Below are 24268 nucleotides of genomic sequence, written 5' to 3' on the forward strand. Positions count from 1 at the left end.
TTTATCAATAATCACGCATGACACTGCGCAATGTCAAAAATAAAATTTCCCTTTCTCTTCGATATTCTAAAAAATCGATTAGTCGATTATCAAAATATCAAATAGTAAATATTATTATGTTTATCAAACGTCAAGTCAATTAAATTAATTCGACTTAATTCTATGTCAAATGAATGAATGATTAATTAAAATTATTAAACTGTTTAAATTCAATATGTATTCAGTAAGTTTTATTTTAAAAATTAAATACATAAAATTTACAAGCTTTTACATTTTTATTATTACAGAATATCCAAGCAAATACTGATGTCCAGGTGAGCCCAGAAGTACAACAATGGTTTTCAGCTGTTGACAGTGATAGAAGTGGTAAAATAAGTTCACTTGAACTTAAAGCTGCTCTTGCAAATGGTCAAGGTGGAACATTTTCTGATACTGCTTGTAAATTAATGATTGGTAATTAAACGATACCAGTTGGTCTTCCTCAACTATCAATTATTACTTTGTCAATTATTATATTTGTCAATCAATTAATTTTTATACAGGTATGTTTGACAAGGAAAAAACTGGCTCAATTAATGTTACTGAATTTCAAGCATTGTATAATTATATCAATGCTTGGCTTGGAGTTTTTCGTGGTTTTGATCATGACAATTCAGGAAGTATTCAAGAGAGTGAATTATCAGCAGCTTTTACACAAATGGGCTACAGATTTTCACAAGAATTTATCAAGTATTTAATTGCTAAAAGTGATTTTAATCAACATCAAAGTATCACAGTTGATCAATTCATTGTACTTTGTGTACAAATACAAAAATTTACAGGTAAAAATAACATTAATTATTTGCTCTGCATGATGATTATTGAATATTGGATTTTTTTTTTTTTATTTTAGAAGCATTCCGAACACGTGATAATGAACAAACTGGTACAATATCAATATCATTTGAAGATTTTCTAACAGTCGCATTAAGCTGCAGTGTTTAAGTAATAAAATTTTCTATCTTTAACTTAAAAACTATTTTTTTTCTTATAATACAAGCGTGAAAATTTATGTTAATTAAAAAAAAATAAAATATTTTACATAACTACATGAGGTCTCAGCGTTGATTTATAGAGTAACGTGATATTTTTGATTTGATTCTGGTACTTCTGCGAAGTGGTGGCTTTACCTAGACAAAAATAATTTGCTTTTTTTAAAAAAATAAAAAAAAAAAAAACAAATAAAATGCATATAAACTTTAAAAATTTTTGTTAATTTAGTTAACCAAAATGATAATAATTTATTGATGATAATTACCTCTTCAGCAACTACTTCAAGCTTTGGTAACATTGATGAGACAACGTTATTTTTTAATACTTTATCACCATTGTGAGGATCAGTTGAATTGTTTGATTGATTTGTTTCTTTTTCCAAAAAATCAGTTTGTGTGTCAATGCATCTTTGTATTTTTGTGTCTGTCTGGCTTTTAACAGAGGCAGTAACAATTTTAGGCTCTGGATCAGTTTGACAACTGACTGATTTTTTGTTTGAATTAATTCGTTGATATTTGTCACTCTCTGGATCCATCAATGATGACTGAAAGTGAATAGTAAATAATTGTAAATTAATTGCAACATGTTGGTTATAAATTATTACAATAAATAACAACAATACCTTCATTTCTCCAAATTGCTTGATCAATTTTTCCATTACTCTGTTGCGTGTTGTGATAAATTGTCCATCACATGTTGGACATACTAAGAGATTAACACGACAATTGCTACAAACATTGTGACTATTTATACATTGAATTATTTCAGCTGATGCACTCATTTCAAAACAAATTGGACACTCTAGTTCATCTTCCAAAATACAACACCACTGAAAATTTAATTAATTAATTAATATATTATTCATTATTTATGTATAAAATTTAACTTACTTTTGCTCGTAACTCGGTGACAACATCAAAGTCTTCCATTATTATCACAAATGTTATTTCAGAAGAAAAGAAAAGAAAAAAAAAAACACAATCACAGTTTGTTGAACAGCAACACGTGGCCAAAGAACATATAAAAATTCTAATTTATTTAATTAATTTTTATAACATTTACACTCTTATATTGTTTATTTAATTTAAAAACTTTATGATAAATTAATTTTCAATAAAATTTATCCAAATTATTAAGATATATTTTTCTTGTTGTGAAAAAGAAATTGTTGCAGCTTGAAATATTTTAGCTATTCTTTTGTTTTTTTTTTCTTTTTGTGTGTGAGATATGAGAACGATGAGAGGACAACGTGGTTCTTCAAATTCGTCTTTTGTTTTGTTTTGTTTTTTTCCAATAATATTTTAAACTGCCAATGAAATCGTTTTTTTCATCACGTGATTTAACTAAGTGTGCAAAAATCCCTTTGTTGACAAAGGCAAAAATAAAAGTAACTAGTATGTAAACAAAAATATATTTTTAAATAAAAATATAAATAAATATGTTATTTTTAATAATAATAACATATAGTAAATAGAAGAAATTTGATAATAAATTTGGTGGGTCATCTAAACAATAGAAATCAAAGTAAACAACAATAGAAATCGAAATGAAAACAAGTAAAAACAGTTATTTCGAAATACAATAAAAAGTATATTGTTTTAATAAATATAAACAAATCGAAATTTTAATTTAAAAACAAATGCATTATTATAATAATTTTTAGATATTTTCAATACAGATAATTATTTTATTTTATTATTTAATAATTAAATTTGAAGCGGCGTTTTTCAAATCAATCGTTTTAAACTCTACAAAAATAATCTAATTTTAAATATTAAATTAGATTAATAAATTTATATACTTTTAAATTATTTATTAAAATTTGTTTAATAAATAAATAATTTCAAGCTTTTCTAATAATGATAATTATTTAAAAATTGATAAATAAATGCAATGTAAATTTACCTTAAGAGAGGTCCAGTTGCAAGATGGACCCCACGGAGAAAACGGAGAGAAAACGTCAATACATTTTGGATTTCGAAAAATATATTTGTTATTAAATTTGACATACATAATTTGTAATGTTTACAAAAATAAATATTTGTATAAAAAACAAGTATAAAATGTATTTTTGTTAAAAAAATATTTACATTTTATTTATTATTTATATGAAAAAAATTTATAAAAGTTTTATATTATTATAAATTTGTAATAAAATGGCTGAATTTGTACGCGGTGGTCCTAGTGTATCAAATAGCTCAAAGGTAATATTTAATTTCCTAATTAAACAGCTATTTATTATTTCAAATTAAATTTAATCTACAAAAATTTTTTATCAAACCTCTTACTGTTTAAAAAATAAAATTACTCATTGCATGTTAAAAAAATAAATCTAACTGATGACTGATGATAAAGAAAAAAAAGATATTAGTCACCGGAAAAAAAACAACATCAACAAGAAAAATAAATAAACAACAAATTGACTTGTCTCTTTTTTTTTAAATTTAGACTGGTTTTCAAATTGATCATCCAAGTAAAGGTGGATCACCAAGTACTGGTAGTGAAGATGGAGGTCCAAATGAATCGTTTAATGTTGAAAATGAATTTGATCCATTTCTTGAAAATATACCAGATGATTTACAAGACATGGAAGAGCCAGATAGTAGAAATAATACATTACTCACAGCTCCACCAGAAAATCAGTAAATACTCTTATTTAATTTTCTCTATAATAAAATTGATGATCATTATTTAAATTATATATTGTTTAAACAACTAGATGGTATCATGGACGTCTTGATAGATTTACATCTGAAGACAGACTATGGGATACAAATAAAATGTCAAGTTATTTAGTACGTGAAAGTGATAGAAAACCAGGAAGTTATGTATTATCATATCTTGGCCGAACAGGAATAAATCATTTTCGTATAACAGCTGTTTGTGGTGATTACTACATTGGTGGACGTCAATTTAATAGTTTAACTGATTTAGTTGCTTATTATACACATTGTTCTGATTTATTAAAACGTGAACGTCTTATTAATCCAATACCACCACCAGAACCAGTTAATGATAAAAAAAGAATTGTTGCTATTTTACCATACACAAAAATGCCAGACACTGATGAGTTGAGTTTTCAAAAAGGTGATATATTTTTTGTTCACAATGACATGGGTGATGGTTGGCTATGGGTTACAGCACATAGAACTGGTGAACAAGGTTTAATATTTCGTGATTTAGTTGATGATTTGGATGAATCAATTGATCCAAATACTGTATTCTCATGGTTTCATCCAAATGTGACTAAAAGTGAAGCTGTTGATATGCTTGTTAAAGCTGGTCCTGGTAGTTTTTTAGTAAGACCATCAGATAATAGTCCTGGTGATTATTCATTATTTTTTCATATCAATAATCAAATACAAAGATTTAGAATTGAAAAAAAAGGTGTACGTTATTTAATGGGTGGTAGAACATTTGAATGTCTTGATGCTGTTATTAATCGTTATCGTAAAGAACAAATTGTCGAGGGACATACATTGGTACAAGCTATGGTTACACATCCAGATGGTAGTGTACGTGTTAATAAAGAAATAAAACATGCTGAAAAAATATATGCAACATTACGTGAATGTCGTGAACAATCTGGTGTTAAAAAAACAAAAGGTATTAAAATGCAAGGTTATTTAGAAAGAAAATCAGAAAAAAATAAAAAATGGAAATTATTATATTTTGTTCTTACTGTTGATGCATCAGATACACATCTTTATCTTTATGATAATCCAAAAAGAACAAAACCAAAAGGTCTCATTGATTTAAGTTGTGCATATTTATATCAAGTACATGAAAGTGTATTTGATAGACCACATTGTTTTCAAATTGTTGAACGTGCATTACCATGTTTATCAACAATAACATATTTATCATCAACAAATTTTGAAATATCACAAGAATGGATTAATTCAATAAAACCATTATGTGTATCACAACTAACAAGAACACCAAAAGTATCACGTTTACGTGAATTGCGATCATTGCATTTACATATATTAGATGCACATAGATTACCATATAAGCTAGTACCAAATCCATTTATAATAGTTGCATTAAATAATGTTAAAGTTGCACGTACTAAAATTAAAACTGGTACACAACCATTATGGGATGAAGAATTTATACTTGAAGATATACCATCAGATGTTATGAGTTTTTCATTGACACTATATAATCATGGTAAAAGAAGTAAAGATACTGAAGTTGCTGAGGTGATTGTTGAATTAACAAATTTACCAAATGGTGAAGAAATTGATGAATGGTATCCACTAGTTGGTGTAACACCAATTGGTGAATGGGGTGCATTACGTTTACGTATACGTTATCGACATGATTTAGCAATGCCACCAGAAGAATATAGTCCATTACAACAATTATTGCTTGATCCTGAATTACATGTTGTACGTGCATTATCTGATGTTTGTCATCTTGATCGTGTACCACTTGCTAATAGTCTATTACGTATATTTAAATGTGAAAATAAAGAAGCTGATTTATTACGTTTATTAAATCAAGCTGAAGTTGATACGGAAGATGAAACACCAACATTATTTCGTGCAGCAAGTTTAACAACAACATTAATGGATCTTTATATGAAATCAGTATGTACATCATTTTTAAAAGTTGCATTACGTGATACAATTGTTAAATTAATTGATAGTAAACAAAGTTGTGAACTTAATCCAACTAAAATGGATTCACCAGATGATGCATGTAATAATGCTGAATTTTTATTACAAGTACTTGATGAAGTTACATTAAGTATATTTACAAGTCCTGATTCATGTCCAAAAACATTGAGATATATTTGTGGATGTTTACAAAGAGCTGTTGTTACCAAGTGGCCACATGAACGTCTTGTTAGAACTCGTGTTGTTAGTGGTTTTATATTTTTACGTTTGCTATGTCCAGCAATACTTAATCCAAGATCATTTAATTTAATTTCTGAGCCACCACCATCAGCTGCTGCTAGATCACTCGTTATGATTGCCAAGTGTCTACAAAATTTAGCAAATCTTGTTGAATTTGGAAGGAAAGAACCATACATGGAAGTTGTTAATCCATTTATATTAAAAAATAAAGAAAGAATGGTTGTTTTTCTTGATCAAATATCGGTAATAAATTATTTAATCATTTGACATAGCTAAAAGGGAGAAAATAAATTTATTAATTGTTTATTGTTTTAGAATATAACTGATAAACCAGAATATGAAAGTGATGATCAACGTAACATGAGTAATTGTGTAACAGATACAGCAAGAGATCTAGCAACACTTCATCATATTTGTGTTTCACATTTACCTGAGCTTCAAGTACTCTCAAAAACTCAGGTAAATAATCAACCAATTAATCCTTCAATCAACTGTATAAATTAAATAATTAATAATTATATTTTTGTTTCTTTTTTAAGGCAACAATAAAACAACTAGTTACTGTCACCGAAATGCTGACTAAACATAAACAGAAATACATGGAAATGGTACGGTAGTAATTTCAAAGATAAACTATATATCCAAAAGAAAAACGAAAAAGACCCGAAAATGCATGATAAATGATAATAATTATTTGGATATAATTAATAAATTATTTTTAATAATTAAAATAATTATGTAACGCGCAGTAGTAATTAAAAAAAAAAATCAATACGAATTAAGTTATTAAACGTAACAGACTGACGTGCCATATAGCCAATTATTTCGTATGTGATTAGAAAATAGTTTATACATATTAAAATTCTATATATTATATACAATAATAAATATATATTTAGCATCAATAACATGACAGTGATATAGCAATATGTATAATGAGTCATTATACAAAATTAGATTTACGATTTTATATTTTACCGAGGTGCTTTAATAATCAAAAATAAATCAATGTAATTTGATGATGTACAAGTCAAATATTATACCAAGGCACTAGGTAAATCCTTTTTTTTTTTTATTCATTTTTTAATAAAAACAAATTGATTTATATAAACTTTTTCTTTTTATTTATTCAAATTACCTTATGGCTAATTAATTCTTGTTATTTTTTTTCAGAATTTACAGTGATTGCCATTAAATGGCATTTTCAAAGATAAACTTTGACTAACGATAATTAAAAATAGTCATTTTAATATTTATTTATTTTTTTTTTTGAATATGAAAGGTAGTTTATTTAATTATTGAATTAAGAATTTAAAAATATTTTTAAGCTAAGAAATATACAATTTTTGTTGAAAAAAAAAAAACAAAATTTAATAAAATCATGTGGCAATTTTTTAGGCATTAATTCTTGTTATCACGTAAAAAATTTAATCACAAAAAAAGACAACTCAGGCTTAGAAGAGTGCTTATTATTGTGATGTTTTTTTTTTTTTTTTCTCTCATCTATTTTATATTTACAAAAATTGTTGTTAAAAAATTTTATGTATTTTTTATATTACAATTATTTTTATTCGATGAATTTGGATGATAAAGAAAAATAAAAAAAGAAATATATTATTTAAAAAATAATTATTGTGATTAAATTTACAGATTAAAACAGTTTAAAAAGAAAAAAAAAATTGATAAGTTACTGGGCAATATAAAAGACTCGTGGTACATAAAAAAAAAAATCAAAATTTCTTTGAATACAATTTGCGCGATTGAGTTAAAAATATTTAATAATAATTTGACAACACTTGTGTGATGGTTTTTTTTGCGAAGAATAAAAATCTAAAGAGTATAAATTTCATATCATAAACATTAATGATATAAGAATTTGTTCATTGATTGTTTTTTTTTTTTTTGTAGTAAAAAATTGTGCTAGTCATTGAAAATATCGAATCGAAACAAGCTACGAAATGTGCATATTTATAAACATGTTCTAAGGCATTTTAAAATCTAAAGCTTGCATATTTAATTATTTAATTTTAGTTTATTACGTTAAAAATAATTAAACTGTATTAATTAAAGAAGACAGCATCGTATTCTTCTGTTGCTTGATGTACCATCACGTTTACGTCCCCAATTTTTTTTTCCACGATTATCTTTGTCTTTTCTTTTTCGTATTTCTCTCACCTAATTATCAAAAATAATATTATATTTAATTAAATAATCAATTAAAAATTATTTATAATTAATTTACCAAAGTGTAGAATGCATCATCAACACCCATTCTTGTTTTAGCTGATGTTTCAACAAATGGAACACCATATTGACGTGCAACTTCTCTTGCTTGTGTCATATTCACAGCCCATGATTGTTGTAAATCACATTTATTACCAACTAGTACCATTGGCACTTCTTCTGCATCTTTAACTCTTTTTATTTGTTCTCTATAAGTTCCTATATCCTGTTGATATTAACAACAACAAAAATTATTAAACTTACATTTTCAAATACCAAATACCACTTCTTTTATGTACCAATAGCTACGGTTTTTTTTTAAATTGATAATTAAATTATAATTACTTCAAAACTTTTAGCTGAATTAACTGCAAAAACTAATAAAAATCCTTCACCAGTTCTCATGTACTGATCTCTCATTGCACTGTACTCTTCTTGACCAGCTGTATCTAAAATATCCAACAAACATGTCTCTCCATCTATAACAACCTACATAAATATAAATTAAAATTAATTAACATACTTTAATGATTTATTTCACAATAATATTACCTGTTTTCTGTATGAATCTTCAATTGTTGGATCATATTCATCAACAAAATGATTTTGTATAAGTTGGATTGTCAATGCTGATTTACCAACACCTCCAGCTCCAACAACAACTAATTTATATTCTGTCATGGTTCTATATTATTCTTTTTATTGTTTATTAAATTTTCTAATTATTATTAATTATTAATTGTTTATTTTAATTTTCTTTGTTTGTTCTTCCAACGATAATCACAGTGTTTCAATTTTTCTAAACAAAACAAATAACAACACAATGAAAACAAAAATTTAAAATAAAAAAATGTAATTATTATTATTAAAAAAAATAATAATAAATTATAAATAATAAAAATATATTTATTTGGAGTAAATTAGTAAATTTTTTGGAGCAAAATGTCGGACTTATCAAGTAACCATAATTTTATTGCTTTTTATGTCACAGCTGTGGTGTGGGCGTTACTCTTGTAAAGTTGTAAAAATGATAAATAAAACTTACATGGTCTTGATGATACTCAAGACAACATCTCAAATATATTATTAAATTTTGATTGTTTTTATTTTTTTGTTGGTCATTTATTGTTATGATAAGCACTGAGTCATTTGATGCTAAATCATCTGGATGTCAGAGTTGACAATGAGCAACACGGAATTCAATCAAAAAAAAAAAAAGAGTTGTTGTATATATATTTATACTTATCAATAAAAAACTGATAAAAAATAAATTGATATGAATTTTTTTATTCTTCTCTTTTAAAACAAACTAAAATATATTATTGATAAATGCATTTTTGTGTATGTTGCAGGTACATCTATAACTTTTATCATTAATTATTATTGAATAATAATTTAATTATATATTGGTAAGAGATGATCAATGATATTCAATGGTGTACGTGATTTAAATTTTTTTTTAAGGGATGTTTCCACTGTGAAAAACGTACCTTTGAAAGCAAGAAGACCTTGTCTGTACTTTTTGGTCTTCTTGGTATGTTTGTATTGGTTTGTATGATACCGGCTCTTTTTTTTTTTTAATTGAAAACTGAAAAAGCATTGAAAAGTTGTTAAACACAAAGAAATGGCGGCTTACAATAATCTTCGTAACGTTTTTTCATCAATAAATTCAACTCAATTGAATAATTTTTCACACAGGTAATTACAACAAGTCAATTAATAATCAATTAAAATAATCATATAAAATAAAACAATTGAAAATTATCAACTTTTTTTGTTAATAAAATATAAACTGATCAACATAACCTTGAAATGAAAATTTTATTTTTCTTTTTTTTTAAATAAACAATTGTATTACTTGTTATTATTATTGTTGATTGTTGACATAAATTTTTTAAACTGTTATAACAACTTGATTTATTTTAAAAATGATAAATTTTATTTACAGAATCAATGGACAAGTGTGTGGATATGCAACTGGTAAAATCCGAAACATTGAAAAGAAATTGGGCATTCCATCAAGACCCAAAAGACCATTGTCTGCATATCTTCAATTTTGCGGTGCTCAAAGAAAATCAGTTGTTGAACAATATCCAGGTTTACCAGCTACTGGTGTTACTAAAAAATTAGCTGAACTTTGGAAAACTTCATCACCAGAAACTAAAGAAGAATACAAGAAAAAATATGTAGAAAGTGCACAAGCTTACTCTCAAGAAGTCATTGAATACGAAAAAAAATTAACACCAGAACAAGCTTTGTCAATTACTGGTGAAAAAGCAAAAATAAAAAAAACAACTGAAAATAAAGCTAAAAAAAATGTAAGTTTATTTAATAATTAATGTTAAATAATTTATTTACATCTTGATAAATTTAAAATTTGAATGTCAATTATTTTTGTTATTTAGGAAATGATTGCACTTGGAAAACCAAAACGTCCACCAACAGCATTTATCTTGTACATGCTTTCAAAAAAATCAGAACGAGAAAAGAGTGGAACAAAAGTTTCAGTAAGTATTTATAAATTTTATTTATAATAATAATATGACAATAATTAATTTATTAATTATTACAGGACTGGTTGGGAGTTATTGCTAAAGAATGGGCATCAGCACCACCAGATGTTAAAATAAAATTCGAAAATGAATCTGCTAAATTGATGGAACAATACAAAACTGAAACAATTGAATGGGAAACCAAGATGATACATGATGGTAACATAAGCGTTGTCAGAAAACAATCATTAATTAATATTCGTGACAAAAAAAAAAGATCAAAAAATGAATCAACAACAGCACATAGTAGTGGTATTAGTGTTGGTGAAGCAATGCTTATTCTTAATGCTCAACCAACACCTATCGTTGATAATCCAACACTTAGAGTTGCTGATAAAACATCCAGTGTTGATGAAAAAACATCTAGTGTTGGTGAAACAACATCCAGTGTTGATGAAAAAACATCTAGTGTTGGTGAAACAACATCTAGCGTTGGTGATACAACATCTAGTTCTGGAAAAGCATCATCTTTTTTTGGTGGTGCATCATCTATTTTCGGTGGTTCATCATCTAGTTATGGTGATTCATCTAGCTATGGTGGTTCATCTAGCTGGGGTGATTCATCATCTGGCTGTGATGGTTCATCAGATTGATTATTATTTTCTTCCTATTGATATCATATCTATAATATTTTTCAATAAATTTAACCAACATGTAACTTAAACAAAAAATTAATTATTGTTTTTTTCATTTTATTATTTTGAAACAACATTAAAACCTCAAGTTAATAATTATTTCTTTTTTTCATTTTTATTTACAAACTAATTGGTTGATAAATTTTCTAAACGACCAATAATTTAGTAATTAATTACCAATTACATTCAACAACAAGAAATAATTTTTAAAACATTTATTTTAATATCTGTAGAATCATTTTTCAGCTCTAAAAAAAAAATCACACCAACTAATAATTTCGTTGAATCAATTACAAATTAATTACAAGTATTATTAATAATTAATTAATTTTTTTTATATATACACAGAATGATATCAGGTAATAATTATAATTAAGTTTACAATTCTTTCGAATTGTCAATAATTTTTGGTTCATTTAAATCAACAATATTCAGCCAATAATGTGAGATAAAAGTGTAAATAAATACAAAACTAAATATGTAAAAAAATAGTTCTTTAAATATAACTGTTGATAATTTAATAAACGTTTTAATTGATGTCATTAATTTTGGACGAATTCTAAAGATAACAAGTGCAGCCATCATCATATTGTCCATTTGTGTTGGTTCAGCTTTTATAAATAGCCAAATACGAATTGTAAAAACAATGATAAATGGTACAAAAATACTCTGAAATAATTATTAATAATTAAAAAAATAATTTATAATAATTTATAATGATTTATATTACCGTTCCAAATATATTTTCCATTTTAAATATCATCATTATGTTGACAATAGCAGCAAGAACAACATAAATCCAAATTCCAGAAATGAATTTTAGAAAAACAGATAATTTCGAATTATCAGTTGTTGTTTTAGTTGAATTTTTTTTATTTTCTGATAATAATAATCCAGCTTCATTGATACGATCTATTAAATTACTAACTTGATCATCAGAATCAGAATTAGCATTTAATTGTCTTAAACGAGTTGATAAATCAGATAAATTATTTTGATGACCAGCATCAGCAGTTAATTGTCTCAATCGAGCTGATAAATCATATAGATTATTTTCTCCACATAATTGGCTTTGTAATTGTTGAAATTTACGTTCAAATTCTTGATGTTCAATGTCTGGTGTTGGTGCCCATAAAGTATCTGAACTTGAATTCTCATTAACATTAAGACCATTTAAAGATTTTGGCAAGATTGGTTCTGATAATCCTGTTTTTATTTCTTCATCTGAAAAATTTATGTATTTTAATAATTTAATTCATAAAGAGTATGTGTTTGTTTGTTGTTGTTTTTATGTATAAAATGTAAATATTTACTTGAATTTATAATTGGTGATGTTGAACCAGTTATTTTTTGTAATCTTGATTCAGAATTATCCAATATTCGGCGTCTTCTTGCTTCTCTTCTTGCTGCTGCTGCATCAGCCATTATATTTAATTAAAATATAATACAACAAATAGCTAGATGTTGATAAAATTCAATTTTTTAGATACTTGATGAAGAAATTGACAGAAGAATGGCGATATAATAATCATGTTTATAAAATTATTAATTTTTTGTGGTGTCAAATTGACGCCAATATTATTTTTATAAATTACAATCAACACAACAACTGAATGGTACGTAAGACAAATTTAATTAACAAAAATATATGTTGTCTAAACACATGGTCAATTTGGGTTATATACACAACCTAAAAAAGCTCTAGCATTTTTTTCTCCAAGCTTTTATATTTATAAAACACAAAATGTTTTTTTGTTTTAATTTATTTTTGTTAAATGTAGATTAATAATTTGATGTATATTTTCAGATTGATATAAAATGGGCAGACATAATAATCAGCTACCAGACAATCTTCCTCAATTGCAAAATTTAATAAAACGTGATCCAGAGTCTTACAGAGAAGAAGTACGTATAAATAAATAAAAAAATTCAACAAACATTTTATTGTTATTTTAAATAATATCATTTATGTTTTAGTTTCTTCAACAATACAGTCATTTTCAATCAACCTTGGAAGTATTTCGTTTGACACCAGGAGAATTCAACAAAAGTCTTGATGAATCACTTATGTTTCTTGCCCAGGTCAGTCTATAAATATCTCATAAACAACATAATTACTATCACAAAATTCCCTTGAGACAAAAAAAAAAACAACAATAAATTTTTTTACAGGTATAAATAAATAAAAATAATTTGGAACTTGTAAACAATTATATTAACATTAAATCGAATTTCATCAATATTTATAATTAACAAAAAGATTTCAATATGTCGAAAAATATATTAAACAAATTACTTGATAACATTTCTTGTCGTGATAATGTTATAAATAATTTATACTCTTTAATCGGTCATAAAGATGAGCCATTACCAGCAAATATTTTTGTACACGGTCACATTGCAACTGGTAAATCATTGGTCATTGAAACAATGATCAAATATCTTGATTATAAACATTCAATAATAAATTGCATTGAACATTCAAATGTACGTCATATTTACGATTATATTTTAATGGAATTATCATCATACAAATTAGACTCAACAAATTCATTTAAATACAATGCAAAATGTGATAATTTCATGGATTTTATTAACAATTTAAAGACAATATTTAACAGTGATAATAATAATGAAAATATAATTATTGTTCTTGATAAATGTGAGCGTTTAAGAGACATTGATTTGAATGTATTAAATGGATTTATGAGATTGCAAGAGTTGACAAATTTAAATATTTGTATTATCATGATAAGTGATGTTATTTGGGAAAAATATAGAGTTAAAATTGGCGCAATTGAGCCATTAAGAATACATTTTTCACAATATACTAAAGATGAAATGTCAAAAATATTATTAAAATTAAAAAATAATGATTATAATGATGGTTTTTATATGAATTATCTTAATTTATTTCTATCAGTATTTTATAGATTCTGTAGAGATATTAATGAGCTACGTTATATGGCAAATATAAATTTTTTAAAATACATTGAACCAATTAAAAATGGTACTTGTAATGAAAATAATATAACATTATTATGGCGTAATATTTCAAATGTATTAAAGACAAATCTTGAAGTAATTTATTTACGTGTATCAAGTAATGATTTTCATGAAAGTACAAAGTTAATTAGTGAAATTGAATCAACAACTAAATTAGCATTAAGTTTTGAATTACCATATTATGCAAAATACATGTTAATTGCAGCATATTTAGCATCGTATAATCCAGTTAAAGAGGATAAACGTTTATTTTTAAAAATAAGTAGTAAAAAAAAGAAAACAAAACGTAATAATAATGTTAATTGTAAAAAAATTACATTTAATACACAATGTGGTCCAAAAAATTTTGCAATTGATAGAATGCTTGCTATTTTTTGTACAATTATTGATGAAAAAATTGATGTTAATGCTAATTTACTTGCACAAATTCCAACAATGTGTCAGCTGGGTTTGTTGGCTGTTGTTGGTGATGCAACATTGGATGAGCCAAAATTTAAATGTTGTATTAATCTTGATTTTGTAACAGTTGTTGCTAAAACAGTTGGATTTAATATTAAGAATTATTTATATGATTTTAATCATCATTAATTTATTAGTTTATAATTACGCTTTTTTCTATTTTTATATTTATTTTTAATAATAAATCGTGTGTAACAATTTTTAAATATTGTTTATGAATTATTTTTATTTTACCTTTTTTTTATTTTTATATTTAGGTAGCTCATTGCTATGCTGATGATCTCAAAGGATATCCTCAGGAGATTGTGGAGATTCTCAAGGCACATAATACTATTTTGGATAATAACATGCGAATGGTAAGAATTTATTATTGTTTTTAAATAATTCGAAATAATATTTAAATTGATTTTTCAATCGAAATAAAATTATGTCATTTAGTTGTCGAAATGATTATGAGTTTTTATAAATTTTTATAAAAGCTAGAAAGTCTTTTAAAATGTTGGTAAATGCCTGATGATTCCCAGAGAATTTTTCGAATTTTTTTTCTCATTTATAAAGTCACAATTTTTTACTATCGAAATTTTTCAATGGACCATTTGTTTGAAGTCTCTTGATTGAAAAAAAATTAATCAAACAAGAAATATATTTTTTTTTTTGCTAATGAACACTAAAATTTATTTACAGACATTTTGCAAAACTTTGATTCTACTACGTAATAAAGATTTATTACAACCAACAGCTCTTTTGAGTTTATTTTTCGAGCTATTGAGATGTCGTGACAAAGCACTACGTAAATTTCTTCAAAATCATATCATAACAGATATTAAAAATATAAATTCAAAGCATAAAAATGCAAAAGTAAATACAACGTTACAAAATTTCATGTTTACCATGTTTAAAGATTCAAATGAAAGAGCTGCTAAAATGTCAGCTGACATAATGATTGAATTGTATAAAAAAAATATATGGAATGATGCTAAAACAGTTAATGTCATTGCAACTGGTTGTTTTTCACGAACAATTAAAGTTGTTGTAACTTGTTTAAAATTTTTCCTTGGTTCTGATCCTGAAGATGAAAATAATAGTGATGACAGTGATTCTGAGGATGAGCCAAATTACAAAGAAGTCATGATGGCTAATAAAGTTAATAAAAAATCTAAAAAACGTGATAAACAATTGAAAAAAGTTAAACAATTATTTGTTAAATCAAAAAAAAAAAAATCAAATGCACCAGTATTTAATTTTTCAGCATTACATTTGATATATGATCCACAAGGTTTTGCTGAAAAATTATTTAAACGTCATAAACAAATAAATAGTAGATTTGAAATTAAATTAATGACACTTGATGTTATATCAAGACTAATTGGTTTACATGATTTATTTTTATTTAATTTTTATCCATATATACAAAGATTTCTTCAGCCACATCAACGTGAAGTTACAAAATTATTACAATTTATTGCACAAGCATCACATGAGCTAGTACCACCAGAACATCTTGAGCCAGTATTAAAAACACTTGTTAATAATTTTGTAAGTGAAAGAAATTCAGCAGATGTTATGGCAATTGGTTTAAATGCTGTACGTGAAATATGTTCAAGATGTCCATTAGTTATGAATGAAGATCTTCTTCGTGATTTGGCACAGTATAAAAATTACAAAGATCGAAGTGTCATGATGGCTGCAAGATCACTCATTGGATTATTTAGAAATACAATGCCAGATTTGTTGCATAAAAAAGATCGTGGTAGACCAACTGAAGCAACAATTGCTATTGAACCATTAAAATATGGTCAAAGTAAAGCTAAAGATTTTATTCCTGGTGCTGATGTTTTATTGAAAGAATTAAATAGTGATGATGATGATTTTGAAATTGATAGTGATGCTAGTGATGATGATGATCAATGGATTGATGTTGATCATGATGATGATAATGATAATAATGATGATGATAAAGAAGATAAAGAAGATAATGATGAAGAGGATGAAGATGATGATAAAAAAAAAAAAGTAAGATCAGCTGGTAAACCATTGAAAAGATTGAAAAAAGAAAAGCGAACAAAATTAGACAGGAAAAAAGAAAAAGCAATGAAATTAGCAAGTAAAAAAGTTGAAAAAAAAGAAGAGTTAACTGCTGAAACAAAAGCTAAAGCAGCTCAAGTGTCTATTGAAAAAATATTAACTGATGAAGATTTTAAAAGAATTGATTCAGAGCTAGTTAAACGTCAAATGACAAATGCAAAGAGAGGAGTTAAAAGACCATTGCCAGAAGAAACACGTGGTGAATTGGTTAAACTTGGAGATATTGAAAATATATACAAAAAAAAGAAACATGACAAACAATCACGTATGGAAAGTGTCAAGGTAATTCAACACAAAATAATTATCAATTTACAATTAATTAATTTGTCATTTATTTTTATTTATAATTATTATTTAATTACAGGATGGACGTGATGATAGAGAAAAGTTTGGATACAAAGATGGTCGTCAAAATCCATTTTGCAGTAAAACAAATAGAGAAAAGAAAAAGACCAAAGCTTTCCAAATGATTAAACATAAAAATCGTTCAAAAGTCAAAAGATCTTTTAAAGATAAACAAATTTCATTACGTAATCATCTTATTAAGCAAAAGAAAATGAAATAATTTTAGATTTTCAATTATTGTTTGTTGAAAAAAAATTAATAAAATGTTTATTACTAAAATTATTTTAATTTTTTTATAATTCATTTTAATTTGATGAGAATTTCATTTGAAAATATCAAAAGAATGTTTTTCTATTTATTTTCCTATCCAAGAAAATCAACTAAATTTTCCTCAAATATTTGATGCATTTTTTATTTTTTTTTTTAAATATTTATTATCAAACCCTGAGACAATGTAAATGTGTTTAATTTAATTTATTAATTGTCAAAAGTAATTTTAAATTGTGTAATATTTTTATTTAAAAAAAAAAAAATATTTATAATTTTGATTTTATTGTTTTAATCGCTAGCAATTGATTTATTGTCGTCGTCGTCTTCATCATCATCATCAGATTTACCATTTTCCATTAAATCATCTTGATCTTCAACATCACTATTTTCTTCCCAGGTTTGATCAGATGAGCTATCAGCTTCTAGCTCACCAACATCACTGTCATCCTCATCAGAAGAGCCTACAATCATAAACGATAAATTAAGTTATAAAAAAATCACAAACAAAATAAAACAATTAAAAATAAAAAAGCCAAACCATCTTTATATTCAACATAAGTAGAATTATTATCTCCAATAAATTCTTTATTTTCTTTATCATTTAGATGTGATATTTGTCCAGTAACAAGAGCAACACGTCCTCTCAATCTTGATAAATCAGATAGAATTGATAATTTACCATCAATAATACCAAGAATTGGACTAACAGCTTCACCAATATCTGGATGTGATAACAAATGACCAGCATGAGAAAGTACAAGTGCTTTTAACCATGTTACAGCAATTCTACTTGGATAAGTTTTACCCTGTAACATTACTGTCAACTCTTTCAATAATGGTGTTATTGCTTGAACAGGTAAACTACCAATTGTATTTTTAATAATTCTTTCATCACGATTATTTAATACATTTTGTAATATTGTTTTATCTTTACTATTTAATCCTTGTATCAATAATTGTGCCATGTTATGTACTTTTGTTGGTGTTTTACCATTTGTATTTATATTTTCAACATTTAAACTTAAATTTTCCAGTCTATCTTTTAATGGTAATTGTGAACCAGTTGAATTTTTAGTTCTTTTATTTAATGTTGTTAATCCACTTGTTACATATTCAGCATTATCAGTATCAACTGCTTTAATTTTACTTATACTTTCATCTTTTTTATCTTTTAATTTTCTACCATCTGTTCTTATTAAACTTTGTACTTTATCTGAATAATCTGGTGTTAATTTTTCAAATGTTAAATCAATTAATTTACCATATGCAATTAATAATTTTTGATCATCAGTTAAACATGCTGTTTGTATTGGTATTGATTGTACTTGTGATGAATCTTTTTGTTGTTGTGTTGGTGTTGATAATGATGATGATGAATCAGATGCAATAATAACAGTTAAACTTGGATTTAATTGTTTAATTGTTTGTCCATTTGGTTGATAATTAAATACATTAACTTGTCCAGATCTATTTGCAGCTAAAATTGTTATTGTTGAATTATCATCATAATTTTTAACTGACAATGATACTGGATCATCATTTAATTGTAAACTTGTTGTTGGTGTTTTATTTTTTTTTGGTTCATTTAATGACCATACTGATAAATAATTTGTACCAATTGATCCACTTATTAAATAACTATTATTATCATCAATTTTAATTGATTTTAATAAATTTATTTGTGTTGCATGACCAGTAAATGTACCAATAATTTGTTTTGTATCTAGGTTCCACCATGTTATTGTTCTACCAGCTGATATTAATGATTTACCATCACTCAATGTTTCTAAAGATGTTACTTTAACTTTTCCAGATGTCCATTTACATTTTAAACAATTATCTTGTATATTCCATTGTATTATTTGATGATCATCACCAGCAGTAAATAGACCACTTATTGCTGACCATGTTATTGCTGTTATTGTTGATGTATGACCATTATCTAATATACTACATACTGATGCTGTTGATAAATCATAAAGTGTTACTTTTCCACTAACTGAACCCATTGCAATTATTTGCTTTTGTTCGGTATCCTCGATAACACCTGATTTCCTTTTTCTTTTTTTCCATGGTGATGCCTAAAAAAATATATTATTTATAATTTTGCATTAGTTTAATAATCAATAACCTCAAAACTTTGTATTAAACCACATGGGCATACCGTGGTGGGAGCTTGTTGGCCGACAATCAGCCATTCTAAAACACTGCATGGTGATGACAAGTGAAGATTTGGAGTAAATTCTTGCTTTAAACGACTTGTTGATGTTTCCCAAATTTTTAATTTACCATCATTACTACATTGTGCCCAGTATTCTCCATTAGGAGAAAATTCAGAATGATTGGACATTTTTTTTTTTGAATTAACTTTTTATCACTTAACAAAAATAATTAGAAAAATAGTACTTCTACCATGCCTTAATCTCAAATACAATACACGGCCAGCTTCATTTACGCATGCGTTGTTTTCGATTAAAGATCGATTTACACTATCACTCGTAATAAATTGTAAACAACCTTAATACTTTTTAATAGTTCACCACCCCTTTTCCCCCCAGCTCCCTTCACCACGAGGAGCAACGATTTACTCCGATTCATAGATAAATCATACAGTAAATAGTGTTTTTTTCTGTGTAGAAATTTTTTTTTGTTGTACGTATAAATATGTGACAGTGAGTATTATTTTTACAACATTTTTTCTCTGTAATTAAATAAATTTTTATAGTCATTACAATGACTTGTCATAATGACATTAAATATTATTATTTTTATAGTTAAATAAATAATGGAATATTATTGAAAATTCATCTATGTATTTTAACCTTTTGTAAAAATTATATTTATTTTTTTAATATTAAATATAAATAATATTTTTTTATTGTTTAATATTTATATGGTATATTTTTATTTTCTGTATTTTAATAGTTTAATTTTAATTTTTTTTGTGTAGGTTAAACAAGTATTTTTATACACTGGGAAGTGCTGGGAAGCTAAGTAGACATGCGCCTTCAAGCAGCAGCTCAGGCTCTCAAGTAAGTTAATTTATTAAACATAAATAAAATTGTAATATAAATTAATATCAATATGTATAAATTACAGAAAAGCTGAACCATTAAAAGATAAAATTCAACATTGTAAAGATTTATTAAATGATAATGAAGCTTGGGTATGTCAACAACAATTACAAAAAATATATCAACAAGTATTAATACTTGATTTAGAATATGCACTTGATAAAAAAGTTGAACAAGAATTATGGAGTCTTGGTTTCAAAAATTACATAGACATGTTACAGTGTCAAACAAAGGATCGTATAAATCCAAAAAGATCAGAATGTCAAGTTATGTTAAGCTGGTGTTTAGAAGCAGCAAGTGGTTTTTATTTAACTTTATTACAAGAAATATGTACAGCATTTGATCTTGATTTACCATTTCGTCGTAAAAGTTATGTTTATGGTTGTATATCACCATGGAAAGAAATTGAAAATATTAAAAAACCACATAAATCATCATGTTTTTATGTATGCCAATATTGTCTTGTACATTTGGGTGATATTGCACGTTATAGAAATCAATATAAACAAGCTGAATTATTTTATCGTCATGCTGTATCATTATCACCATCAAGTGGACAACCATATAATCAATTAGCACTACTTGAAGCATCACGTGGTAATAAACTTGGTACTGTATTTTATTATGTACGTTCTGTTTCTGTTAAACATCCATTTCCAGTAGCATCAACTAATTTATCAAAAACATTACTATCAGCAGCTAATGAAAGTTCAACAAAAAGCTATCATAATTCAATATTAAATTGTCATGAATATGTTATTTTATTCTTAAAATTTCATGGAATTTTACATAATTTAGGTAATTTAAATGAAGCCAAGAGTTACATTAAATTACTGACTAAAAATTTAACAAAGATTATTGAAAATAATAGCTTTGATTCATCACGACTTATTCAAATGTTGATTATAAATATTTATGCTATTTATCATATTGCTGGTAAACCAAGTGAATCATCATTGGATCTATTGAAGATTGAACAGCTAAGTTCAGATGAAATTGTATCAAGAAATTGTGTTTTAAATGTTATTGCTGGAAATTTAGCTGCTTTGTTATTTCCAGTTAATAAAATGAATAATTATCATTGTGATTATCTAGCATTACCAGCAATAAAACTTTATCTTGATTGGATTTGCTTACAGCCAGATATTCTTAATGATCATTCATTTTTATTACATTCACAAATTTGGCCAAATTTTTGTGTACTTTTAAATTTTATTCAAGATTATATTGGTGATTTTGAGTATGAACAGTTTAAAAAAATTCCACTACCAGAAGATCGTATTGTACAAGGTTTTCTTCCAATTGAAAAAAGCTTTGAGACACTGAGATTTAGTAGTAATAATTTGGAAAAAGATTCAGAAGTAATTAATAAAATAAGAGCTGTAAGATTATTGAATCATGGTAAATATTTAGCACAGTATAAAATTAATGAATCGACATTGATAAATTATAATTGTACTGATGAAAGCAATGGTAAATTTATTTTTACTTCAAATATTATTCCTGAAGACGATATTGAACAAGAAATTAAACTTGAAGATTTAAATTTAACTAAAGAAGAGCCAAAAAATTGTGGTATTGTTGCTGAGAAAATTGGTAATAGAGAGACATCAACAGATGAGCAAGTATTGGTTGATAAAAAAGTTGGAATTTTAAAGCCACAAAGTTCACTTGAACGTAGTACTTGTTATAGCAACATTGATACTGATCGTAGAGCTTCATCTGATAGTTTGCCATCGACTAAAAAAACACGTCAAAATATTGCAATGCAAGCAATTTTAAGAAGAACTGAAACAGAACAAAAACAAGTTAAATTTTCAAATATTTCACCAGCTAATTGTGAAGAAATAAAAATCATTGATAATCCAACAAAAAATTGTGTAACACAAACAGCTGAAATTGATACAAAACAACGTAAAAATAATCAAGCATCTGGTGCTTTATGTACTGATTATAATTCACATTTGTTCAATGTCAATGAGACACCAAGTAATTTTCAATTGAATGATTCAATACCATCAATGAGTAATTTTAAAATCCAAGATTTTAATAATGAACAGCCAGTACAAAAATATTCCTCATTTGAACGAACACCTGGCAATAATTTTCATCAAAATAATCCACTCTCAATGTGTGACAATTTACAATTTGCAGATGCTAATGTTTATCATCAACAACAACAGCAAAAAAATATACAAATTGATTCAAATAATGTGATGAATTTACCCAAAGGATCATCACAAAATATACCAACAAATTATACATTTACAAATCAATCATGTGAACCTGCAACATCATCATCGTCATCTGTGTCATCATTGTCATCGTCCTCTTCATCGTTGTCATCGTCATTGTTACCATCATCAAAATCTTGTCACCAACAATTAAATCCAGTGGTATTTAAAAATTATGAAGCAACAAATTTTAATGTTTGGAATGATACACAGCCACCAAAACCACCAGCAACATGGTGGAATACAGATAATATTAATTTAATTGATCCAGCAATATCATTGAATAATGAAACCAATCAAAATTGGCAACACAGTCCAATTGGTGAAGGTTCTTCTCATGATAAAAATCATTCAAATAATAAACAATTTGAAACCAAAGAAAACAACACAAATGGTATTTCATCTGATCAATATTCCAATGTTTCAAATATCACAAATACTTATTCATTATTTAGTGGTAATTCTTGGGGTAATGCAATTCAAAATTCAATTATTTTTGGTCAAGAACAACCAAAAGATAAAATCAGCCAACAAAGTCTTTGGTCTGGTCCTGGACCTTCACCATTGGAAAGACTTTTAGAACAACAAAAATCACTGAGAGAAGGTGGTACTTGAGAATGATTATTATTTGGATATTGGATATTAAAACTGAACAAGAAAATTTAATTAAAAAAAAATAATGAAAAATGGTTTTGATGGAAATTAAATATTGCAAAGATATACTGAAAAAATAATACGGTTTAATAAAATTATTTTTTAAAAACAATTAATACCAATTCGGCTTGAGATAGAAGAAATAAAAAAAAAAAATCTCAAAGAAGCATATTGCGTATTTAAAAAATTCATGTATGACAATGTAATATGTGATGTTTGAAAAACAGAAGCAAAGAAGTCAAGCAGATACTGTCAGAAACATGTGTCGATAAAATATATTATTGTATTGTCTTAATAATTATTTATTTGACAATAATTGACCACTCAATTATCAAGCTTCTAAACTATAATCGAAATTTCATTTTAAAAATTAATTCGAGTCGTGGATTTAAGTAAAAAAAAAATAAAGATAAATTAGGCAACAAAAGTAATCAAGATTTGTTAAAAATTAGATGAAAAAAAAATTAATAAAAATTGACGTAAAATATTTAAAGTGTATTTGATATAAAATCTTATTATTAAAAATTTGTCGAAATTTTCGTGTAATAACGAAATAGCCTTGTGGCAAAATGCAATGTTGAATAAATATTGAGATAAAAAAAATTAATAATAGAATTATAAATAATTTTAGATTAATTTTACATTTTTTTTCGTCGAAAATTTCTGTTGTTTCGATTTATTTCTAGCAACTAAATGGAGCGAAGAATTGTTATAAAAATTAACTTGAAAATTAAATAAATGTTTTTTAGAATTGTAAAAGAAAATAATCATGGGAGTTTTTTTTTTTTTTTAGTAAAAATATCAATTTTATAAATCGAAAAGTACCATGTCATT

The 24268-nt window shown here is 25.7% G+C and overlaps 10 protein-coding genes across 13 annotated transcripts; 6 read left to right on the forward strand and 4 right to left on the reverse strand.

Moving 5' to 3' along the window:
* The first annotated feature begins 104 nt into the window (after positions 1-104).
* On the forward strand, positions 105-1088 carry LOC122858393 (peflin). Its single transcript, XM_044161270.1, has 4 exons — positions 105-223; positions 288-453; positions 543-821; positions 893-1088. Exons 1-4 carry the CDS (start codon positions 215-217, stop codon positions 982-984), a joined length of 546 nt encoding a protein of 181 aa, XP_044017205.1. The 5' UTR covers positions 105-214; the 3' UTR covers positions 985-1088.
* On the reverse strand, positions 985-2089 carry LOC122858392. Of its 3 annotated transcripts, XM_044161269.1 has the most exons (4): positions 1923-2089; positions 1655-1861; positions 1298-1576; positions 985-1169 (listed from the first exon to the last, which is right to left on the reverse strand). In XM_044161269.1, the coding sequence occupies exons 1-4, from the start codon at positions 1959-1961 to the stop codon at positions 1098-1100; spliced, it is 597 nt and encodes a 198-aa protein (XP_044017204.1). In that variant the 5' UTR covers positions 1962-2089; the 3' UTR covers positions 985-1097. The 3 variants fall into 3 exon arrangements, with proteins under 3 accessions (XP_044017204.1, XP_044017202.1, XP_044017203.1); XM_044161267.1 differs by having other exon boundaries at positions 1298-1861; XM_044161268.1 differs by having other exon boundaries at positions 1092-1187; positions 1298-1861.
* An 852-nt stretch (positions 2090-2941) lies between these two features.
* LOC122858394 (ras GTPase-activating protein 1-like) lies at positions 2942-6689 on the forward strand. Of its 2 annotated transcripts, XM_044161271.1 has the most exons (6): positions 2942-3088; positions 3218-3236; positions 3481-3674; positions 3752-6140; positions 6213-6356; positions 6437-6689. In XM_044161271.1, the coding sequence occupies exons 1-6, from the start codon at positions 3054-3056 to the stop codon at positions 6512-6514; spliced, it is 2859 nt and encodes a 952-aa protein (XP_044017206.1). In that variant the 5' UTR covers positions 2942-3053; the 3' UTR covers positions 6515-6689. The 2 variants fall into 2 exon arrangements, with proteins under 2 accessions (XP_044017206.1, XP_044017207.1); XM_044161272.1 differs by having other exon boundaries at positions 2975-3236.
* Positions 6690-6958: 269 nt separating this feature from the next.
* Positions 6959-9541, reverse strand: LOC122858395 (ras-like protein 1). Its single transcript, XM_044161273.1, has 5 exons — positions 9166-9541; positions 8673-8919; positions 8466-8609; positions 8140-8346; positions 6959-8072 (listed from the first exon to the last, which is right to left on the reverse strand). Exons 2-5 carry the CDS (start codon positions 8799-8801, stop codon positions 7962-7964), a joined length of 591 nt encoding a protein of 196 aa, XP_044017208.1. The 5' UTR covers positions 8802-8919; positions 9166-9541; the 3' UTR covers positions 6959-7961.
* A 144-nt stretch (positions 9542-9685) lies between these two features.
* On the forward strand, positions 9686-11347 carry LOC122858399 (transcription factor A, mitochondrial-like). The gene is made up of 4 exons (XM_044161276.1): positions 9686-9818; positions 10069-10438; positions 10526-10627; positions 10693-11347. Exons 1-4 carry the CDS (start codon positions 9745-9747, stop codon positions 11263-11265), a joined length of 1119 nt encoding a protein of 372 aa, XP_044017211.1. The 5' UTR covers positions 9686-9744; the 3' UTR covers positions 11266-11347.
* LOC122858400 lies at positions 11332-12829 on the reverse strand. The gene is made up of 3 exons (XM_044161277.1): positions 12621-12829; positions 12038-12531; positions 11332-11976 (listed from the first exon to the last, which is right to left on the reverse strand). The coding sequence occupies exons 1-3, from the start codon at positions 12730-12732 to the stop codon at positions 11686-11688; spliced, it is 897 nt and encodes a 298-aa protein (XP_044017212.1). The 5' UTR covers positions 12733-12829; the 3' UTR covers positions 11332-11685.
* Positions 12827-17484, forward strand: LOC122858396 (protein SDA1 homolog). The gene is made up of 6 exons (XM_044161274.1): positions 12827-12923; positions 13115-13212; positions 13285-13389; positions 15030-15128; positions 15457-17139; positions 17222-17484. Exons 2-6 carry the CDS (start codon positions 13126-13128, stop codon positions 17420-17422), a joined length of 2175 nt encoding a protein of 724 aa, XP_044017209.1. The 5' UTR covers positions 12827-12923; positions 13115-13125; the 3' UTR covers positions 17423-17484.
* LOC122858398 (origin recognition complex subunit 5) lies at positions 13285-14916 on the forward strand. Its single transcript, XM_044161275.1, has 2 exons — positions 13285-13389; positions 13480-14916. The coding sequence occupies exon 2, from the start codon at positions 13576-13578 to the stop codon at positions 14899-14901; it is 1326 nt and encodes a 441-aa protein (XP_044017210.1). The 5' UTR covers positions 13285-13389; positions 13480-13575; the 3' UTR covers positions 14902-14916.
* Positions 17485-17625: 141 nt separating the features above from the next.
* On the reverse strand, positions 17626-19911 carry LOC122858402 (WD repeat-containing protein 43-like). Its single transcript, XM_044161280.1, has 3 exons — positions 19637-19911; positions 18011-19553; positions 17626-17933 (listed from the first exon to the last, which is right to left on the reverse strand). Exons 1-3 carry the CDS (start codon positions 19820-19822, stop codon positions 17761-17763), a joined length of 1902 nt encoding a protein of 633 aa, XP_044017215.1. The 5' UTR covers positions 19823-19911; the 3' UTR covers positions 17626-17760.
* Positions 19912-20015: 104 nt separating this feature from the next.
* On the forward strand, positions 20016-24201 carry LOC122858401 (protein SMG7-like). The gene is made up of 3 exons (XM_044161279.1): positions 20016-20144; positions 20423-20504; positions 20572-24201. The coding sequence occupies exons 2-3, from the start codon at positions 20473-20475 to the stop codon at positions 23393-23395; spliced, it is 2856 nt and encodes a 951-aa protein (XP_044017214.1). The 5' UTR covers positions 20016-20144; positions 20423-20472; the 3' UTR covers positions 23396-24201.
* Positions 24202-24268: the final 67 nt, after the last annotated feature.

This window comes from Aphidius gifuensis, linkage group LG5 (genome assembly GCF_014905175.1).
Source record: "Aphidius gifuensis isolate YNYX2018 linkage group LG5, ASM1490517v1, whole genome shotgun sequence".
Lineage (NCBI taxonomy): Eukaryota > Metazoa > Arthropoda > Insecta > Hymenoptera > Braconidae > Aphidius > Aphidius gifuensis.

What these genes read in the sequence shown, in the direction of transcription:
- LOC122858393 (XM_044161270.1), top strand. An exon ending in TGCTTGTAAATTAATGATTG is followed by an intron (nt 454 to 542) that starts GTAATTAAACGA and finishes ATTTTTATACAG; the next exon opens with GTATGTTTGACAAGGAAAAA. An exon ending in ACAAATACAAAAATTTACAG is followed by an intron (nt 822 to 892) that starts GTAAAAATAACA and finishes TTTTTATTTTAG; the next exon opens with AAGCATTCCGAACACGTGAT.
- LOC122858392 (XM_044161267.1), bottom strand. Translation starts at nt 1,961, where the DNA reads ATGGAAGACTTTGATGTTGTCACCGAGTTACGAGCAAAA. An exon ending in TCACCGAGTTACGAGCAAAA is followed by an intron (nt 1,862 to 1,922) that starts GTAAGTTAAATT and finishes TTAAATTTTCAG; the next exon opens with TGGTGTTGTATTTTGGAAGA. An exon ending in TTGAAGTAGTTGCTGAAGAG is followed by an intron (nt 1,170 to 1,297) that starts GTAATTATCATC and finishes ATTTTTGTCTAG; the next exon opens with GTAAAGCCACCACTTCGCAG.
- LOC122858394 (XM_044161271.1), top strand. Translation starts at nt 3,054, where the DNA reads ATGTTTACAAAAATAAATATTTGTATAAAAAACAA. An exon ending in ACAGCTCCACCAGAAAATCA is followed by an intron (nt 3,675 to 3,751) that starts GTAAATACTCTT and finishes TTAAACAACTAG; the next exon opens with ATGGTATCATGGACGTCTTG. An exon ending in TTTTTCTTGATCAAATATCG is followed by an intron (nt 6,141 to 6,212) that starts GTAATAAATTAT and finishes TTATTGTTTTAG; the next exon opens with AATATAACTGATAAACCAGA.
- LOC122858395 (XM_044161273.1), bottom strand. Translation starts at nt 8,801, where the DNA reads ATGACAGAATATAAATTAGTTGTTGTTGGAGCTGGAGGTGTTGGTAAA. An exon ending in AAGATTCATACAGAAAACAG is followed by an intron (nt 8,610 to 8,672) that starts GTAATATTATTG and finishes ATATTTATGTAG; the next exon opens with GTTGTTATAGATGGAGAGAC. An exon ending in ATGATGCATTCTACACTTTG is followed by an intron (nt 8,073 to 8,139) that starts GTAAATTAATTA and finishes TTTGATAATTAG; the next exon opens with GTGAGAGAAATACGAAAAAG.
- LOC122858399 (XM_044161276.1), top strand. Translation starts at nt 9,745, where the DNA reads ATGGCGGCTTACAATAATCTTCGTAACGTTTTTTCATCAATAAATTCA. An exon ending in TTGAATAATTTTTCACACAG is followed by an intron (nt 9,819 to 10,068) that starts GTAATTACAACA and finishes TTTTATTTACAG; the next exon opens with AATCAATGGACAAGTGTGTG. An exon ending in AAAATAAAGCTAAAAAAAAT is followed by an intron (nt 10,439 to 10,525) that starts GTAAGTTTATTT and finishes TTTGTTATTTAG; the next exon opens with GAAATGATTGCACTTGGAAA.
- LOC122858400 (XM_044161277.1), bottom strand. Translation starts at nt 12,732, where the DNA reads ATGGCTGATGCAGCAGCAGCAAGAAGAGAAGCAAGAAGACGCCGAATA. An exon ending in ATCACCAATTATAAATTCAA is followed by an intron (nt 12,532 to 12,620) that starts GTAAATATTTAC and finishes TAAATTTTTCAG; the next exon opens with ATGAAGAAATAAAAACAGGA. An exon ending in TGGAAAATATATTTGGAACG is followed by an intron (nt 11,977 to 12,037) that starts GTAATATAAATC and finishes TAATTATTTCAG; the next exon opens with AGTATTTTTGTACCATTTAT.
- LOC122858396 (XM_044161274.1), top strand. Translation starts at nt 13,126, where the DNA reads ATGGGCAGACATAATAATCAGCTACCAGACAATCTTCCTCAATTGCAA. An exon ending in CAGAGTCTTACAGAGAAGAA is followed by an intron (nt 13,213 to 13,284) that starts GTACGTATAAAT and finishes TTTATGTTTTAG; the next exon opens with TTTCTTCAACAATACAGTCA. An exon ending in CACTTATGTTTCTTGCCCAG is followed by an intron (nt 13,390 to 15,029) that starts GTCAGTCTATAA and finishes TTTTATATTTAG; the next exon opens with GTAGCTCATTGCTATGCTGA.
- LOC122858398 (XM_044161275.1), top strand. Translation starts at nt 13,576, where the DNA reads ATGTCGAAAAATATATTAAACAAATTACTTGATAACATTTCTTGTCGT.
- LOC122858402 (XM_044161280.1), bottom strand. Translation starts at nt 19,822, where the DNA reads ATGTCCAATCATTCTGAATTTTCTCCTAATGGAGAATACTGGGCACAA. An exon ending in GCCAACAAGCTCCCACCACG is followed by an intron (nt 19,554 to 19,636) that starts GTATGCCCATGT and finishes ATATTTTTTTAG; the next exon opens with GCATCACCATGGAAAAAAAG. An exon ending in TTATGTTGAATATAAAGATG is followed by an intron (nt 17,934 to 18,010) that starts GTTTGGCTTTTT and finishes TTATGATTGTAG; the next exon opens with GCTCTTCTGATGAGGATGAC.
- LOC122858401 (XM_044161279.1), top strand. Translation starts at nt 20,473, where the DNA reads ATGCGCCTTCAAGCAGCAGCTCAGGCTCTCAA. An exon ending in GCAGCAGCTCAGGCTCTCAA is followed by an intron (nt 20,505 to 20,571) that starts GTAAGTTAATTT and finishes TATAAATTACAG; the next exon opens with AAAAGCTGAACCATTAAAAG.